Genomic DNA, 20,237 nt, shown 5'->3' with positions numbered 1-20,237 from the left:
TTTTCATGGTCATATATCTCGATGTCGAGATGATCAAAGGATTTTTAACATTAAAACTACCTTTTCCGATGGATTTTTGAGGTGCATCCGTAGTTCTACATTATAAGGTTGCATCCTTATGTAAACTTTTTCCACACATACACACACACACACACACACACACACACACACACACACACACACACACACACACACACACACACATATATATATATATATATATATATATATATATATATATATATATATATATATATATATATATATATATATATATATATATATGATTTCATGCAACGGTTGTATAATAATATAATATAACCACACCTCAAGAAAACTTGTTTTTGGCATTTGTATGACCCCAAATTTTGCACACATATTCTCTTCCTCGATATGGTCAAAATTAGTACCCTCCAACAATGAATATCAACCATCCATTTGGTGAATTTCAAAATCTAGTCCTTAACAAATTCAAAATCACTTTTTCTTTTTTAGCATTGTTAATCTAACGATGATAACACTGCATAAATTTTTTGGGAATAAAAAATTTGTTTTGAGGCCTATATCTTACCTTCTCACTAAAATGGATGGCTTGTATTAATTGGTTAGAAAATCACTTTCTAGGTATTTTTTCAAAATTCTATTTTTTGTGATTGTTCTTTAGAATGAAAAGAGTGTAAATTTAAAACTGTGTCAAACAAATTTCTCTAACATGGTTTTTGAAGATGGTTACATTATATCAATATATATATAAGATTATATTAAGGTAGTCATAATATAAGTATTTTCTTATTATACTCAACATTTTTTGTTGTTTCCCTTCGCTTTGTTTTTAAGTAAGGATAGTTTTAGTCATTAGGAGGAATATGATAGATATTTCTATAAAAAACTAATAATATTTTACTGATGGTTAAGAAGTAATCATTGTTCCATGGGTGATGTCAATTTATGGGTGATATCACACCTCATATGGATGATGCTATCTCCCATCATAGTTAATAAATACTTCTCTTTCTAATAAGAATTTCTACTTTGGCCTTGATTAATTACCTAAAATATCTCAAGACCAAATAAGTTGCTACATAGTGGAGTAAGGGAGTCAAGTATCCAAAAATTTTGAGTACCTTATGAAAATACTCATATGTATAAGTACCCACACACACACACATACACACACACACACACACACACACACACACACACACACACACACATATATATATATATATATATATATATGGTGGGAAAAGTTTATATAGAGTTGAGGATCTAAACAATCAAATTGGAGCCTACCTAAAACTTTCAGTAGAAGAGGTTGTTTTGATGCTCAAATATCCTCAAATCGATCATCTCGACATCAAAATGCGTGGACATTAGAAAAAAATAGGTTTCAAGTTTTGGAAATAGTGCATCTTATAATGCATTTTTGGACTGTTAATTTTCAAGATTTTCATAGATTTGCTTGATCTACACTATTTTTTAAGCTTTAAAATTTAGAGATGAAAATATATTATATTTTAAAACTATCACAAAGATTTTCAATGTTTAAACCACAATTTTAGACACTACTTAAAGATGGGCTCTACTTTGATTGTTTAGAGCCTTGCCTCTATGCAAACAAGACCATATATATATATATATATATATATATATATATATATATATATATATATATATATAAGTACGAGTCTCTAAGCAATTAAATTAAGGCACGCCTCAAAAATTTTACTAGAAGAGTTTATTTTGATGCCCAAATATCCTCAAATTGATCATCTCGACCTCAAGATGCATGAATATGAGAAAAAAAAATTGGTTTCAAGTTTTGGAAATTGTGATCTTGTAATGCATTTTTGAATCGTCAATTTTCAAGATTTTATAGATCTACTCGATTTACAGTATTTTTGAAGATTTAAATTTTTATAATTAGAGATGAAAATATATTTTAAGGCTATCTCTAAGATTTCCAGTATTAAAACCATATTTCTCGACACTCTTTGAAGGTGCCGCACACTAGCCTGTCCAACGGCCTATATTGAATCTAGACCGATCCAATGATTACGATTGTATTTCATATTTTAATTTAATTTTTTTTTATAAATTCAAATCACTTAAAATTTTGGGTGTGTATTCTTTAAAAATATTTAAATCCAATAAAAATATCAAAAAAATATTTTGTGAAAAAGAAATTGATCGAATTACTCCCAAAATATTGCAAAGATATTTTTGATCAATTTATATTTTGTAAATTATTTTTTTAATATTTTTATTAGGTGCACGTTGATGAGAAGAATATACAATTAAAATTTCACATGATTTGAATTTGTAAAAAAAATTAAAACTAAAATTAAAATTAAAATTAAAATTAAAATACAAAATGAGATCGTGTCCGTCAGATTGGCCTAGATTGAGTCTAAACCATTGGACCTATATGTAATTGTAAGCTAGTGGGCCTAAGCCATTATTACCCGGTCGATATAGTGATTTCCATCTCTATAAAGCCTCTCAATGTAGCTGGACATTCAACTCCAAAGCCCAACTACTCGAATAGCTGAGACAATTGTTCCATTTCCACACCACCGAAGCATGTCATTATGACATGAACCTGCATCCACCATCATCTACCGCTCGCCGCTGCAAGTAAGATGGAAATTCACCCTTCAAAAAAAAAGCACCTTCGAAATTCCTGCATCATGACGAGCCATAGTGAGTTGGGACCTGGAAGGGCATCATGGCCCAACATGTCGAATCTGAGAACAGCCCACCACCACTTTATGGCCAGATAAGCTCTGGCAAGACTAACACCTCACCTTCAGCTACCCTCTCATGAATCCATTGAGTATATGATGAAGGCATCCAAGCCTTGCACTTAACTGTACAATTGTTTAGTTCAGTTCAGTTTATGAGTATGCTGCTTCTCAGTAAAAAAGAAGGGCGATTAATAACCCCGAAGCCATATTTTTTTTGTCAACCAAATGATCATTGAGAACATAAACACACACATAGACAGCATCAATCAACAAAGTCTCGGTATTTGTGTAGGGCTCTCTGCAAGCTCAAGGTTCATAATGAAAACAGAAATCGAAGAGTGATTCTCATGAATAACAAATTTTAAAAGAATTTTCAGCAGATTTATGACTCCTGGACATTGAAAGGAATCAGCAGAACACCCACTCGTTTCTTTATCTGCACCTTCCATTTACAGTTGCATGCCGAAGAGAGAAACATAAGCGGCCCAACAAGACAGCCTTTCCTTTACCTCAAAATCAGTCAAGAACACAAAACCTTGACTGTTTAAACAAAAATTCAGACAGAGTGAAACCCAAGTCCTTATACCCAAAATCTCGAAAAAGAGCAGTGGGGTAGACTCCATCACGAAGTCCCATTTCCCAAAATACTCAAGCTATAACTAGGAAAAACACAACCTTAAGTGCTATATGAAAAAATGAACATGAGAATTGAAATCTACTACTATACCAGAAGAGTAAGAAAACCCAAGATAAGTAGTTCGAGCTCAGAGGAGGTCGGCGAGCTCAGAGGAGGTCGGCAACATTCGAAGGGAGCTCCTCGACAACCACATTATAGAACCTCTGAATATCCGTCAGCATTCTTTCATCTTCACCAGTCACGAAGTTAATGGCAACTCCCTTTCTCCCAAACCGACCACTCCTACCGATGCGGTGAAGGTAGTTCTCAGGCTGAGTTGGAAGGTCATAGTTGATAACAAGGGACACCTGTTGAACATCAATACCTCGAGCCAAGAGATCAGTGGTGATAAGGACACGAGAGGAGCCCGACCTGAACTCCCGCATGATAATGTCACGGGTGTTTTGGTCCATATCACCATGGGTGGCAGAGACAGTGTGGTCTCGGCTTCGCAACTTGTCAGTGAGCCAGTCAACCTTGCGACGGGTGTTGACAAATATAACACTCTGGGTAATGGCAAGGGTCTCATAGAGATCGCACAGGGTGTCGAGCTTGAAATCTTCACGGTTGACATTGACATAGAACTGCTTGATACCCTCGAGGGTGAGCTCATCACGCTTTACAAGGATGCGCACTGGCTTGTTCATGAACTTGCGGGTGATCTCAAGGGCCTCGGGGGGCATGGTGGCAGAGAAAACACCGACTTGTATCTTTGGGGGCAGGAGTTGGAAGATATCATAGATCTGCAAGAGAGCAGGATGCACATCCAGCCAGTCAATATGTCATGCTAATGAACAAACAAAGTGTCCAGTTTACAAACGTAGTTCAAACAGTTGGCTCACTTCAACTAAAAACCAGTGCAGATGAATGCACCATGATGGTAAACCTCTCTCTCTCACACACACACACTCTCTCTCTTTCTCTCTCAGACACACTCTCTCTCTCTCTCTCTCTCTGAGGACAGACTAGATGAATGGAGCTGACCTGGTCCTTGAAGCCCCGGGAGAGCATTTCATCAGCTTCATCCAACACGAACATCTTGATGCATTCTGGTCGAAGGGACTGTCTTCGAAGCATGTCATAGACACGGCCAGGGGTCCCAACGACAACATGGACCCCACTGGAGAGAATGCGTTGGTCCTCCCGCACACTAGTTCCACCAACACAAGCATGGACTTTGACGCTCAAATAGTCACCAAGTGCCCACATGACCTTCTCAATCTGCTGCGCCAATTCACGAGTTGGGGCAAGAACCAAAGCCTGGCACTCCAATAAGTCGTAATCAAGCTGTTGCAGAATACCAGAACAGAAAGTTGCTGTCTTCCCAGTACCAGACTGGGCTTGTTGAATCACATCGAGGCCCTTGCAAAAGGGAACAATTCCCCTCTGCTGAATTGCAGATGGCTTCTCAAACCCTACATACAATTAAAGGTACACACCAATGTAACTAAAGCATCTTAACTTACTGAAAGAAGGACCAGAGATTGATGGAAAATTTACAAATTAGATGCTTTTATGTACCATATGCATAGATGCCCCTCAGAAGGTTCTCTTTCAGCTTCATTGAATCAAAAGAATCATAAACCTCATCGTATTGTGCATAGAACTCTACATCAGCATGAAGCCTGTACACAATCAAACAATCATGAGATCAGTACAGCTAACATCAAATATTGAAGAGATTAAAGATTGCTATCTACAGGAAGAACAGGTAACCTTCTTTCAAAGCCAACCAACTAAATATGAGATGAGGCAATACCAATATACAGGATTGCAGAAAATCAAGAGTTATTTCACATCTATTGATCAAACAGGCACAAAGCACCAAAGAAGAAAACGTGCACGACAAGAGGTGAAAGGCCTCTTTCAAAAGAAAAAAGAGAAAGGAAAAGCTTACTCATTCATCTTAGAATCATACTGACGACCATCAAACTGTGATCCTTCTGGTGTCATTCCCGCCATGATTGCAAAAGGCCTGTCAAAAGAGAACTTTAAATAAAAATTAAGCTCCCAGCTAACATATTTGCACATTTTGGGGAAAAAGCGGTACTCCTAGCAGGTGTGCTCTTCCAATTTCCATTGTCAGAATACATAATATGATTACCTCAACCAGATTGTATGGAGCTTTCAATGATGAGAATCAAGTTCAAATACCCTGCTTACTAAAGAAAAAAGTATTATTAATTAGTAAATGAACGCAGACAATCATCCCAAGGAAAAAGAAGGCCACAAGCAAGAATTAGAAGAAAATTATCAAAAAATAAAAATAATGCATATAAACATAATTAATAAAATAAGGTGAATAATGATCAAGCAAGCTTAGAATGATTGAGCTAATGCAATGCAGAACAATATTGTTTGACACAGAAGTAAGAAAATTATTCTCATCTAACGTCATCAATCATCATGTAAAACACATCCTCAAAAACGTATAGAAGGAAGAAACATTTAATCCCCTCTTAATGACCACATTTCATGCCACTGGTTATTTGCCATGGACTTCTTTTTTTCCCTTTAATAGCTCATCTCCAATTCAGTGGTGCAACAAGAGGGACACAACCCAGAAAGGAAGGAGAAAGGAAAAGCCCAAAAAGAAAACACAGGAAAAAAGACACAAACTTCATATTCAACAGAATCCGGAAAAATGAAGAATAGAAAGACACCGCCAGTAACTTTCCCGTTCCATATAACAAACCATCTACTCGGGATGCATGATAAAAGTTTCACCCTTCAATACCCGCAAGTAACTAACTCAAAGAGATGAGACTTACACAACTTCCAGCACTATCATCCACATTTTTCATGTTCCTAAAGTGGTAAGCTTCAGCTGATAATTTCATGAACTATAACGTTCTTCTAGTCAATTTCAGATGATAGCATTGTCAGTCACAATGTTAATATCAAATTAACTGAAGCTGTTAAAAAGTGTAAATGGAAATAGGCAAGCAATAAGGGACCCAACAAATGTACATCCCAAACATAAATGTAAACCCAAATAATTAAAGCATTGTTCTCCAACAAGACTACAGAGATGCAAAGACAGAAACATAATATGTTTGAATTCGTCCACTGCCTACCCTACATCTTGTTGGTGGATATCAAATACTATTTGGCCCTCGATTGGTTGCTTCGATTGAATCTAAGAGTACTGCCGCCAGCCATAGTTATGACCCAAATAAACCATGTAAGGTGGCCCTGGGCTTGGCCAGAAATTGCAATGGCAAGGCCTGAACCCAAAAAATCAGGTTGGGCTGGTCTGGGACTTATATAAATATACCAATGTTGTTAGGACCCGATCAGTGACGGAACTCGTGAGGACACCACTCCCGTTGGACCGGCTGAATTAAGACCGGTTTGCCAGTAGGGACGGTCTCAGAAATTAAATAATTAATAAAAATAGTAAATAAGGAAAAAATAGAGAAACTTATGGAAAAATAGGAAAAAGTAAAAAAAAAAAGAAGAGATTTTCAAAAAGATATTAGAAACTAAATCACCAAACAACAAGTGGGGGCATACTACACCTCTACTTCCTTGGCCAGATGACCTACTTGGAAGAATTTTTTCAATCTGAAAATTTGAGCTCCATCTAAAAATCACTAGATGATAATTTTCTAAAGAGAAACTTTGAATTTTAAGTATTCTAACACATAGATCTCACCATCAAAAAAGTGGACAGTCCCTGTTCAATCTTTGAGTTATTTATTTATTTATTTATTATTATTATTATTATTATTATTTTATATTTTTACTATTATTATTATTATTATTATTATTATTATGGAGGTTAATACATGAGTGAAAAGGGTTACATCTCTAAAATCTGGGGGTCCTACAAACTACAATTACTAGTGGATTGGATTTTACCCGAGGGAGTAAATAGACCGTATGCTTCCACAGGAGCATGATCATTAACACTACAATAAGAATAGCCATTGTAAATACTCTTTCAATAAGAATAGCCATTGTAAATACTCTTTCCTATACAGGTATATATTTTTTCATTCTTGTTTTGCTCTTATTTTTTACCGACTTAATGGCGCAACTTCCCTCTTTATCTGTATATAATTCTCGAACTGTTACAGTGCGAAATTTTAGTATGATGTATCTTAATATCAGAAACTACCCAATAAACATAAATAATGCAATATTAAATTATTGATGAATGAACAAAATTACAAAACATCGCAATACAAGAAATCATAAGTAAACCAAAAAGAACTTCAAAATAATTAAATAACCCAAGAAAACAGAAAACATGCAATATCAAATTTTAGTTTTCTATTTTTTTAATTTTTGGGTTATATTCTGATGGGCTTTTACAAATTACAAAAGCACTTCAAATTAACCTAACAATAAAACCAAAAAGGGCAAAAACAAACCCAAATTATAAAACCCTAATTTCCTAAACCAACAATGCAAAAACAATTTTTTTTTTCATTTATTATTGCATTTTCTACAGTAAATATTAAAGTACATAAAGAAAACGTGATGTGGCGTTGTACCTTCACCGGAATCTTTCCAGAATCTGGCTAAAATCAAGTTCTAAACTTGCATGTGGAACCCACAGATAGAGATGATCTAATCACCGTTTTGTCTCTTTCAGTCCAGCTTATTAAAAGCCCTAAAAGTTTATTTCCTTTTCTACCCTTTAATAAATTGAATAGGACAAAAAAAAGGAAAATTGTTTACAGACGTCCATCTCTAGGATGGACGTTATTAAAGTGTATTGATTATAAATAAGCATAAAAAATATTAGAAAATTATATTTTTAATTAAAATTTATTTTTCTTTTCATATTCATGATCATCTTAGCCTGGATGATGGATCTACAAAAAAATAATAGAAAACAAATCATCTAAAATGAATTTTAGTGGGAGGCCGCAAATGTACATATGAGTGAGTCGACTCATCGAAACCCATCCCCAAAAAAATCCATTCCTTTTTTTAAGAAAAACAAAAAAAGAAGGCCAATTTCTGCCATCAAATTGGACCAGCCGGGTGAATGTTAACCGGTGTTCACCACCTGTCCGAGGCCATTACTAGTTTTTTTTTTGTGTGTTCCGCTTTTGAACATGCTAGTTAGGTATGGGAAATACAAGGAAATTATTTTTTTAAAATATGTAATCACATGCCATTATTAGTTGGGTATGGTTCGCATAATGTTGCAATCTTAAACAATCCAATTAAGGGGCACTTCTAAATTTTATTATAAATTTAATTTTGATACCAAAGATTCTTAGGACAGTTTGAGAATCTATTTTCATCTCTAATTATAAAATTTTAAAAAAATGGCTCATATCAAGTAAATCTATAAACACGTAAAAATCTTGAAAATGGATAGTCCAGGTAATGTGTTGCATCTATAAACACGTAAAAATCTTGAAAATGGATGGTCCAGGTAATGTGTTACAAGATACAATATTTTTAGGACTCGAAATCTTTTGTTCTTTTCATACATCTCATATTATAGTATTTTCCTTCTTTTACATGTCTTTGATGCAACTATTCTACCAAATCTTACTCTAGTCAAGATTTAGTTAAATTTTGAACACTAGGTTCATTACATTTGTTATATGATATTTTTGTAGACAATCCCTTTTTTAAAAACCTAGCTTCAATTTGTGCATATTTGAGTTTTCATCTTCGATTTTGTTGGGATTTCTCTTTAGATACTGTTAGCCAAGTTTTTTTAGAAAAATGAAAAGAAAAAAAAGAAGAATTTAATCATTTTATGTAATATTTGTATAGAGCTTAATTTTTTGACATAAACAGCCTCAAATCTTTTTAAATAGTTTTAATTCACAATTTCCTTACGGTTTGCGATTTGGACAATGTTATGCGATCTAGAATAGGTATGTAATCTCTTGACCTTTAATATTCATAGATTTCAAGTTTCCTCATCATTTTTCTTTTTTTTTTCAACAAATAATATACTTCAATTTTTTAAAATATGCTATATGCAGATGAATTTAAGACATTTTAATATTAGATCTAGCTTGTATCTATTGACCGTAGCTAATCAATATATGATTTATTTATGAGAAATTCGGTTTGTACTATTAAATTAAGGAAATTTTAATTTTCTATTTGAACTTGAACTTTTTTCTTTTAAGTTTCTATCTTCTTTAATCATTGTTGCTTTCATGCTTATTCTTGAATTTCACCAACTATTCGCAAGGTATCACGATATATTTGGTTTTTCATAATTTATTTGCCTTATTTTCAATACTCAATTTCTTCTCTGTTCTCTATGTAGTATTTTTGTGCTCCCTTATTTATTCTTTATTTTTTATAAATTTTTTGGGACAGATTTCGTGTTTAAAAATTATTTATGGTTTTATAATCTATTTTAAAAGTTTAAATTTTTGGATACGGTTTAAAATTTTACAATTCCGTTTCAAGTTTTTTAATCAAATTGGGCACATGTTTTTTGCCAAAACATTTGGCTTTTACTAATTTTTTGGCATTACGGTGCTTTGAAATATTGTTTTAAGAGCCGCCACCCGTTCAACCAATTCAATCAAAGGTGCGATGGCAATTAGGATCACACCGTAGGGTCTAACTTTGAGCCTACCAATTATTCATATCAACCTTCTATTGTATATCTTAACTTATTTGCATATTTGCATATAAGGAAAAGATCCCATCGGCCCATGGGTTGATGGAGTTGTCACGACCTCATCCCCTGACCCTTACCGTACTTGTTGGAGGGCGACAGAGTGCGGGTGTTGAGAAGATTTGACCAATATTGAGCAATCGATTGAGATACTGGACAGGAGACTGCAGGTGTTGCGCAATTAGGAAATTCCTCTGGTCTGTGTGTTATGGCAATATCATTCAAAAAAAGAATCGACATGGGAACGGAAGACGAAATTCGAGATAAGTACCCCCATTTATTTGATTAGCTGAGACACAATTTTGGGGACAAAATCCTTTTTAAGGGGGGATGATGTAAAGACCGAGATTTTCCCGACATAATGAAATGCACGACGAAGAAGAACACACACGGCGGTAAGAAGAAGAACACGTGCGACGGCAAGGAGAAGAAAAGGGAGAGAAGACGTGCGCGGCAGTGAGACGCGCGCAACAGTAAGCGCACGTGGCAATGAGCGCGCACAACAGTAAGAAGAAGCAGAAAAAGAGTGTCGCCGTGCACGATGCCACCGTGCACGACGTTGCCGAACCTGTGCATGACCCTAGGTGCCACCTGCTTGCTACATGCTGTCATGCATGCCACCTATCAAACTGCATGCCACTTGGTGAACCCAAGCTGCCACCTCCCACTTTTGAGACACATAAGCCTCTCTCTCTTTCCCTCACGCCATGTTCAAAAAGCCAAACACTTAGAGTTTTCAGCCCCTTTTGTGCCCACTGTTAGAGAGCTTTAAGTGGATTGAGTGAGGGATTTTGGGGGCACCAGTGCATACAGGTAAGTGGATTAAGCACCTTGTATATCTTTAGTTATGAAAGCATGAAATTAAGCAAGAGCTTGTATGAATTATGAAGAGGAAAGGTTGCATATATCCTTGTCTATGTCCTGTTTTTCCAGGAAATTAGGCTTTCAATTGCATGACAAAATGAGGGCTGAAATTCCTCTTGTTAGCCATGAAAGTTTGTGAAATGGTGCTCCCATGCATCTAATGTAAGATGAAAAAGGTTTCATGTTGAGGTATGTTGATTGTTCTTGAGGTATGTCATGACCATACTGTGAATTTTCATAGAAATTACATGTTTTTGTAATGAATTTTTGACTAATCAAATGATATCCAAATGGCTTCAAACTATCTTTATTTGAAAGATATATGTTTCTACTTAAAATTTGTTTTTGAAATCATCCAGAAATTTATTATAGATTGGAAGTTTTGTCTCTGTTTATGGTGACATATCCCTGTTATCATATTACTGTATATTTCAGAATTTTCATACCTATTGTACTAAGTTTTTGACTAGCCAAACGAGGTCCAAATGCTTTTAAACTATATCCAATTGAAAGATATGTGTGTTTACTTTGAAGTTGGTTTTGATAACCATATCAAAATTCCTCCTAAATTGGGAATTATGCCTAGGTTAGTGGGGATATATTACTATAACGAATTGCAAAAATTTCAGAACTGCAGTCCATTATGCACTGAGCTCTTGACTGATCAAATGATGCTCAAATAACCTCAAATTTGGTTTGACTGAAATATATATATATATATATATATATATATATATATATATATATATATATATATATATATATATATATATATATGTGTGTGTGTGTGTGTGTCTATTTCAAGTTGATGTTGAAATTGAGTTGAAATTTCTTATGAATTGGATACTATGCCTTCTTCGCATATATATATCACCGATGGAAATGATAGTGATTCCCAAACTGTTGTATGATACATGAAATGTGGTGCACTGATTTATATATTTCTGAATAAAGCTTAAATCATTCATAAAGAGATTGAAATTATCTATCATGAGGCACTGAATATGCATGCTTATGATACTGTGAATGCTTCTGAATTCCTGAAAAAGAAAATAGCAAAGCATGAGTGAATAAATGCTTGAGAATGCATGTACACAGTTGCAATTAGGTATAATATGACTGTGATATAGACCACTACGCAATGGGACATCCATTGGTAATGAGATACTATTATGATGTGACTGTGATATGTAGCATTATGCAATAGGACACCTATTGATAGTGTGGTATGATACTATGAGACTTCCGAGATAAGGCACTACGTAACGGGTCACCTATTGGTGGTGCGATCTATACTGTTATAATAGGAAAGCAATGTCGGCAACTGAGATCTTACCCCAACCCCCATAATAGGAATGGGGGATGTGAATGTGAATATCTATGAGGGTCGCTCCCCCCCTTCCTTCCCCCCCCCCCCCCCACCACCTCCAATCTATAATGGGCACTACACATTGGGTCACCCAGCGGTAGTGTAACGTCCTCTCGCCTGAAAGACATAAGGAAAGAGTCATGTTTTGCAAGGCCACCGCTTATTGAAAACCCCAAAGTGCACTGAAGACTGTGTGCGTGTATGAGGACGTTATGAAATGGGATGCTTATTTGTCATTGTTCTCTCTCCTGAGTGAGGGTAGAAGTTTCAAGTTATAGGATTAGCTTGGCCTGATCAATAAGACTTCTACTTCGAGAGTATGCAACTCTAGTCTCTGCCTGTGTGCATTGTGTGTTTCGTCTGAGTTTCTGTTTTGTTATTGTGATAAGAGATGTAGTAAATAGGAGCTTATGCAATATGTCATGTCCTGATATCTGAATTATACTTCTTCTTATACTGCTAAAGAATTGTGATGCATAACTCCGCGTTGTGACTACTGTATAAATTGGGGGAAATGTTTATAAATGTCATTATATATAGGACGGTATGCAATAGTGTTGATCTACTTACTGGGCTTTTAGCTCATCCCTTTAATTTCATCTATATAGAGTGATAACTTCCGACTCTTAAGAGCGGGTAGCCAAACATTCAGGCAGCTGAAACTCGGTGCTTGACAAAGGAACTTCTTGATAGTAGGTGTTCGGTAGCAATGCCACAGAGTTGTTTTGATGAAGTGTTGTAATCTTACTGTCAGGCCTGTAGTGCGTTGAACATAATTGTAAAGAATTTTTGGAGAATGCATAAATACAAAATGGCTTTATGGTTTTATTTTATGTTCAGTTTTGTGGAGCATGGTGAATGAGTTTTATTTTCTTTCGTGGTTTGCTTTGATTCCACATTTCTAAACGTGTTGAGTCACTCCGACCTGAGTGGCGTTCGCCACCTCCGGTCGCGATCCTGCACTTTGTCGCCCTCCAGCATGTATGGTAGGGGTCAGGGGGTGGGGTCGTAACAGGAATAGTGTAAACCCAACGGTCAAAAAATAATTTGGGCCGATCAGACATACATGACTATATTTCGCATTTGAATTTTAATTAGTTTTAAGAAATTCAAATCATAAGAATTTTGATATATCCACTCTTCTCATCAAGGCACACCTAATAAAAATATTTAAAAAATATTCACAAAAATTGAATTGATCAAAATACCTATGATAGATTTCAAATATTCTCATCAAGGTGCACCTAATAAAAATATTTAAAAATATATTCGCAAAAACTAAATTGATAATAATACTTACGAAAAATTTTAAATATTTTTTTTAATATTTATTAGATTCTCTTATTTTTTAAGAATATATTCTCAAAATTTCAAGTGATTTAGATTTCTATAATAATAAAAAAATTCAAATACGAAATGTAATTGTGATCATTGGATCGGCCCTGATTCAACCTGGGCCATTAGGCAATTACTGTACTTATCAGCTAGTGGGCTAACCTCATATTCTCCCTTACATATATTTTTTAGGGACATATGTAGAAATGTGTGCCTCTTAATAAATCTATTTTTGAGATGGATTTTAGGCCTTAATCATTAAGGATATGTAATCTCTAACATGGAGATCATGAATATAAATAAATTAATAAATTTTAAAAACTAAAAAAAATAATTCTACTAAGAAAACATTTAGATCGTTGGTTTCCATTGTTTTCAGATGGAACACCTACTTGTATCCATCTTTAAGATAGATGCTTTACACTTTTTGGAATGCATTTGATTTTAATTTATATCATATTGATCTTTTTATTTCTCCATAAATCTCTTTCTCTTGCTCAATTGATGTGTATCTCATTAAATGTTATATCTAATATAAATAGTTTTAAAATAGTAAGAATATAATTATAACATTGTATTAAATATTATATTAAATTATTTTATAAGAAATAGAATAATTTTACCATTTTGAATCTACTAAATCTTGTTATTCATATTGATATAAATGTTTTTAAAATATTAAGAATATAACTATACCATTGTATTAAATTACATTGTAAAAAATAGAATAGTTTTATTTATGCATATTTAATATGAATCGTCTACAAAGAGATCATATATCTTTTGTACATAGAGGTCACAATCATTTGTGTCCCTTAAATTTCAAAATGAGTTGTTATTAGAGTGTCATAGGCACAAAGTTCCAAAAAAGAAATTCTTGGACTTCGTGACACCCCAAGCGTTCTAATTTGACATCTAATGAATGAGAATGATTGTGACCCCCATGTACAAAAGATAAATAGCCTCTTCGTAGACAATCCCTATTTAATATAGGATGATAAGGCCTAGCCTTTATGAAAATAAATTAAAGCCTCATCTTGAATCCTTATTCGGAAATCACTCTGAGCACTGAAAATCTCCATGATGGTACTCTAAATCAATTTCTTATAGCTAACAAATGGTATTGATCTTGCAAATCCATGAACACTCATTATTAGGGCAAATACATGCTAGATAATGTGTTATAATATACAATATTTTTAGGGTTTGAAATCCGAGATGATCAATTTAAAGGTTTTTTCGATGCAAGAACTACAATTTTGTGAGTTTTAAGATGAGGCTTTATTTATTTTGATAGGGCTGCAGCCATATCAAAACATTTTCCTTTAATACAATTGTCATTCTAATATTAGAAGGAAAAAAATTAACAATATTTAGTTTAAATTTGAATAATACGTGTGATCATATTTATTACTAATGAAAATATAATTGACATATTTATTATAAATGAATTAGCACACTAATTTTATTACGATAAACTTGTAATAAAAATGTTCTACCATTTTATTTTTACCATGATCAAAATATAATGATTAATATTCATATACACATACTCGTTACATTCGTAAAATAAAAAAAAAATATCTAGAAAAAAAGGAAAATATATTATGAATACAATATCTAATTATACTTACAGGTTTGTAATATTTTCATTAGATTTAAATATAATTCTAATTATTTGTGTAATTAATACTTGATAGTGATAATAATTGTCATAATGTTCAAAATTGTGATAGATAGATATAAATAACACGTTATTAATACAATATTTCGATGAAACCTGCTTTAGTAGGTGCATCTTACTAGTTTAAGTTTATTTGCATATATTTCTTAATATTCAATTATCTTTTTAGATCTTTAGTAGGTGCATCTTACTAGTTTAAGTTTATTGGCATATATTTCTTAATATTCAATTATCTTTTTAGATCTTGACATATTTAAGGTATGTATAATGTACTCTCCTCATATTAAGGCATACTTTCAAATTTTATCCACGTTTATAAAACTTACAATTTAAAATGGTACATATTGAATAGATATATAAGCATTAGATAATCTTTAGACAGTTCAGATATTTTGTTACATGTACTGTTTTTAAGACACGAAATTCCTTTTTTAAGGTTGAGATGAACAAATTGAAGGGTTTCTCCTCATCATGGCACTTTCTTCTAGATAAATTTGAGGCGCACCTTACTTCAATACTATGAAGTTGACACCTTATTTAAAAGGTTTTGCTTTTATTATAAAGGGTGCAGTTTGTATAGAGCCTAGGCTCTAAACAATCAAATTAGAGCCTACCTTTGAATGGTGCCGAGAAATGTAATTTTAATGTTGGAAATATTTGTGATGGCCTTAAAATATAGTTTCATATTTATTTATAAAGTTTAAAGCTTCAAAAATAATGTAAATCTAAAAATTGACGGTCCAAAAATGTGCTACAAAATACACTATTTCCAAAACTTACAATTTATTTTTTTCTCATGTCCAAACATCTTGATGTCAAGATAATCAATTTAAGATATTTGAGCATCCAAACAACCTCTCTTAGTAAAATTTTTGAGGTCGGCTCAAATTTGATTGTTTAGAGCCTCAACTCTATATAAACTTTTCCCTATTAGTGTGCAGTTTATATAGAGCCTAAGCTTTGAACAATCAAATTTGAGCCTATCTTCAAACGGTGTCGAAAAATGTGGTTTCAATATTGGAAATATTTGTGATAGCCTTAAATATAGTTTCATATTTATTTATAAAGTTTAAAGCGTCAAAAATAGTGTAGACCGACATATCTATGAAAACTTGAAATTCTTGAAAATTGATGGTCCAAATGTGCTACAAAATACACTATTTCCAAAACTTACAATTTATTTTTTTCTCGTGCCAATGCATCTTGATGTTGAAATGAACCAGTATAGCCAATGACAATTCAAGTATTGCCGTTCTCAACCACTACAGCCAATGACAATTCAGGATTCGTTTAGGGGTTTTAAAACACTGGCCTTGAGTTTAGCGATCCAATTTTGCATACAAATCCCACTTTCAGAGAGCTCTTTAATACCACTTTCCCACTTTCTTCATAAAAGCAAATGGTTGTTTTTACTTTACCAATCTGTCATTGGCATAATTGGTTCTTTGAGTGCTACTGTTCCAAAGACCGCTGATGGAGTAACTGGATCGTTCTTGGAAACTGTGGTTCCATCATTTGAGAACTGCTAATTGATATTTAACTTGTGCCTGTGGCAAGAGCATAGCAACGATGAGAGAGAGAGAGCTCTACAAAACCCAACTACACACATTGCCGCCAGTTTACATTTGACGATGTGAGTCAAAATTCCGACATGGTTGCGTGTCTGTGATGTTTGAACTTCTGGTTGGTGTTAAAACGAGTGGCACTTTCAGTAAAGCCTTTAGATGTGAGAAGCCTCAGAACCTCCACTCCTTCTTGGAGAGCAACGTCAATCTTGAACACACAAAAGTCCCGGAAAATTAGCTTTTGAATCCTCATGTTCAGATTTTGCAATAAAGAATCATATGATGTGTGGAAGTGTTGACATAGATTTCAATATGATACGCAGATGGAAGAATAATCACATCCAAAGATCAAAATGCACGATAACTTCCTTGAATTGTAACAGTTAAAATACTAGTAGTAAACCCAAAACACAAACCATTGAATAAAATGCAATGCATTCTAATGAACCATAAAGAATTCTATAAGCAAACATACTCGTTCTCGAGCTGTTGCATTGAACTTCTGAAGCAAGAATGCCTTTGGATCCATCTGGCCTGGTGGCCTTCCAATGCCTAGAAATAAGTGAATCCAATAGTACGAATTACTTTCGTGACCAAACATGTAAGGGTACGAGGCATGGAGCATTCTCAGAATTACAAACTAACCGATTCTTAATCGACCAAATTCTTTGTTTCCATGGAAATGATCAATGACACTCCTCAATCTGATCACAATAACAGGAATACTAATTAGATATTCACAAAAAATGAAAAATGCCATGGTAGAAAGTACTGCAAATCTTGGAGAATAAGATCCTAAAAACTTGTTAGAATTTCACATTATGCAACTCAAACCACCAAGAAATGCGCATTAGATGAGTATCAATGGCATTTTTTCTGTTAACCAAATATATACTCTTCATATCAACTGAATTTATTTTAGTGATTTGTACATTTGTGTGCACATTTTCATTAAAATATGTCTTTAGATAAATATGGATAAGCGAGGACCAAATCACAGAAAAGACTTAAAAGGCTCGAACCGAGCACCCTAATGTAGGTTTTCAGAATTATTTTCTAATGAATTCTCCCTCATGTCGAGCATGCACATCATTCTGACAAATGCTCCACAATTATTTTGCAGAGCTCAAGAACTTTATTGCAGTAATAGAATAGGATATCTGGTGGCTTGCCCCTGAAACGCAGAACCATGGTCCCAGAGCAGGATAAGACCTTGGTAGGAGGTTCTTGCAATTAAGTTCTGAAGCCATGTGAAATAATCATTCTCATAGCTAAAGCATCACATGTTTGTTTCGAGAACAGAACAATAGGACGCATTTCACCTAAAGTCGAACCAGTTGCAACTCACCATATTTTACTAAGAACCATACTCCTTTTTAACAAATAACCATTTTGTTTTCCGAAAAGGTCAACTTGCATCAAGAGTAAAAGAGTTACAAAAAAGAATCAGGCAGCCCGAAGGATGGGTGCTCATTACAACTTCCAAATATGGGTGGTAAACCCTGTACATCACACAGATCACAGCATACAGAAAGGATGGTGCCGTCCAAGCGTCAAGATATAGAATAAACGACCAAAGCTCAAAAAGTTACCAAGGAGGACTTCCTGGTGGGAGTATTTACTGCTGGTCCATAACATGTAGCAGCTTTAGCAAGACCTATCTGCGACGTGGTTTGCCTCAGGGCATACCACGTATGTCGATAAGAGATACGCATATGCCTGCAAAGATCGAAAAGTTGGTTAAAAATGTGGTCCAGCAGCTAAGGACACAGTGTCTCTCTTATTCCAGGATATGACGTTTTTGGAGTCCGCTTTGCCACCAAACAACTAATCCAGTCCTCCCTGACTCTTTTGATCCCCTCTAAGTGGGCTATAGCCTCCACAGTAATGGAATCCGTGATGCCAATGAATCCAGAGTAGGGCATTAAAGTTTTCCACTGTGATCTCTAAAAAGGCCACTAAAACGTGCCCCACAGGGGTTCCAGGGGAGCAACCGTCGATGTTGAGTTTGATGGAGCCAGGCTTTGTGGGCGCCATAGTGAAGATAGAGGATTATGGATCAGTGAAGTTCCCAAAATGGCTTGCCAGTTATGAATATAGTTGTTGGCCGCGAAGTGCCTACACGTTCTAGATTTTCTGGCCCACACGATAACTATCGCCTTTATCCGGTCCATAGCAGTCACGACAGAGTTTTCTCTCCCATCAAAGATTCTCAGGTTCCTTTCCTTCCAAAGGAACTGGCCTGCAGCAGGCGAAGGGGGGGACAACAAGCTCCAGATAGGTGTGGGATAGAGGACGGCGTAATTCACTGCCTTTTGAACAGGAGAAGGAGAATGGCCCAAAGGTGGGAGGCCCACTTGCAATGTAAGAAGAGGTGCTGAATAGTTTTCTCCGCTGCTTTGCACATTGTGCATCTATTAAGAATAGAGGATAACCCGATTTCTATAGCTGGCCTCTCAGAAATCGCCAACCAGCAAAAAACTCATATTTCTGGGGGGAATGGCAGTTATCTAAGCACAGGAAGCAAGAAGAGGCGACTCCTTTTCTTTCTTTCTTTCTTTGTCGCTTTTTTTTTTTCTTTTTCCCGGTAAGAAGATATAGTGATTCATGATGATATGGTGAATTATGGCCTGACTTAGGCTCTTGATAGAGCAAAATGGCGGAAAAAGGTTCGTGTAACCGACCCCAAATATTTGGGATAAGACTTGAATGATGATGATAATGTGGGTTTTAGGGGATCCGGAAGGCAGGGGGGCGAAAGAAACTTGGCATAGAAGGAGGGATACTGAAAAATTACCAGATAGCATGGGCATCCAAATGATAGTATCAAACCCTGCAGTGCGTAGGTATGTGGTTTGTAGGGTGGCAAGAAGAGCTTGGAGTGAGGAAACCTTGTGGTCGAGCAAGGGCCTTCTAAAGTTCGGGCTCTACACCCTTTTTCCTCTCCCAAAAGTTTGAAGAGATCCGCAATCCAAGCATTCCTGTCCCTGGTAACTAGGTAAAGATTGTTGAAGCTTTGCTGAAGAATAGAGTTCCCTATCCGCATATCTGTCCAAAATACCACTCTAGTGCCCGACCTCACTCTGAATCGAACATTGGACCAGAATTGATATAAAGAGCAGAGCAGTGAGCGCCCCCCTGCAGATGATCTACTATTCAGGGGCAATTGGCAGCCAAGAAAGAGGGTTTATAACTTTATATGGTATTTTTACCATATTACTTGTTGCCAGACATGGTTGTCTTGGGTGCCAAGTCTCCCCCACCATTTCCCATGCAAGGCTTTGTAGGCTAAAGGAGATGACGGATGCCCAGTCCACCTTGTTTCTTAGGTAAGCAAACCTTGTCCCAAGCTAAGAGATGGATTTTGTGCTTTTCATTATC

At 35.1% G+C, this 20,237-nt stretch overlaps 2 protein-coding genes across 35 annotated transcripts in view; both read right to left on the bottom strand.

The window, feature by feature from the left end:
- Positions 1-3,218: 3,218 nt before the first annotated feature.
- On the bottom strand, positions 3,219-8,034 carry LOC18448854 (eukaryotic initiation factor 4A-9). 3 transcript variants are annotated; one of them, XM_006858909.4, is made up of 6 exons: positions 7,926-8,034; positions 5,528-5,585; positions 5,321-5,398; positions 4,945-5,048; positions 4,408-4,838; positions 3,219-4,166 (listed from the first exon to the last, which is right to left on the bottom strand). In XM_006858909.4, exons 3-6 carry the CDS (start codon positions 5,383-5,385, stop codon positions 3,531-3,533), a joined length of 1,236 nt encoding a protein of 411 aa, XP_006858971.2. In that variant the 5' UTR covers positions 5,386-5,398; positions 5,528-5,585; positions 7,926-8,034; the 3' UTR covers positions 3,219-3,530. The 3 variants fall into 3 exon arrangements, with proteins under 3 accessions (XP_006858971.2, XP_088719457.1, XP_020532119.1); XM_088863331.1 differs by having other exon boundaries at positions 5,528-5,581; positions 7,926-8,015; XM_020676460.2 differs by having other exon boundaries at positions 5,528-5,578; positions 7,926-8,011.
- An 8,358-nt stretch (positions 8,035-16,392) lies between these two features.
- LOC18448851 (Peptidyl-tRNA hydrolase family protein) overlaps positions 16,393-20,237 on the bottom strand; it is a 30,359-nt gene continuing 26,514 nt past the window's right edge. For 19 of the 32 annotated variants that reach the window (XR_016053015.1, XR_016053014.1, XR_016053016.1 and 16 more), the window contains 3 exons: positions 17,502-17,560; positions 17,332-17,408; positions 16,393-17,064 (listed from right to left, as the gene is read on the bottom strand). Coding sequence is in view for 26 of the 32 variants with exons in the window: in XM_011630492.3 (XP_011628794.1) it covers positions 16,930-17,064; positions 17,332-17,408; positions 17,502-17,560 (271 nt within the window). In the remaining 6 variants the exon portion in view is untranslated. Of the gene's footprint in view, positions 17,065-17,331; positions 17,409-17,501; positions 17,561-18,448; positions 18,576-20,237 lie in introns of those variants that run through there. The other 13 variants (XM_088863317.1, XM_088863325.1, XM_088863329.1 and 10 more) reach the window with 4 other exon arrangements.

Source organism: Amborella trichopoda, chromosome 3, assembly GCF_054954075.1.
Source record: "Amborella trichopoda isolate Santa Cruz 75 chromosome 3, AtrichopodaSantaCruz75HAP2 v2.0, whole genome shotgun sequence".
NCBI lineage: Eukaryota > Viridiplantae > Streptophyta > Magnoliopsida > Amborellales > Amborellaceae > Amborella > Amborella trichopoda.
The sequence above is the reverse complement of the archived record's forward strand: the minus strand, read 5'-3'. Positions and strand labels throughout refer to the sequence as shown.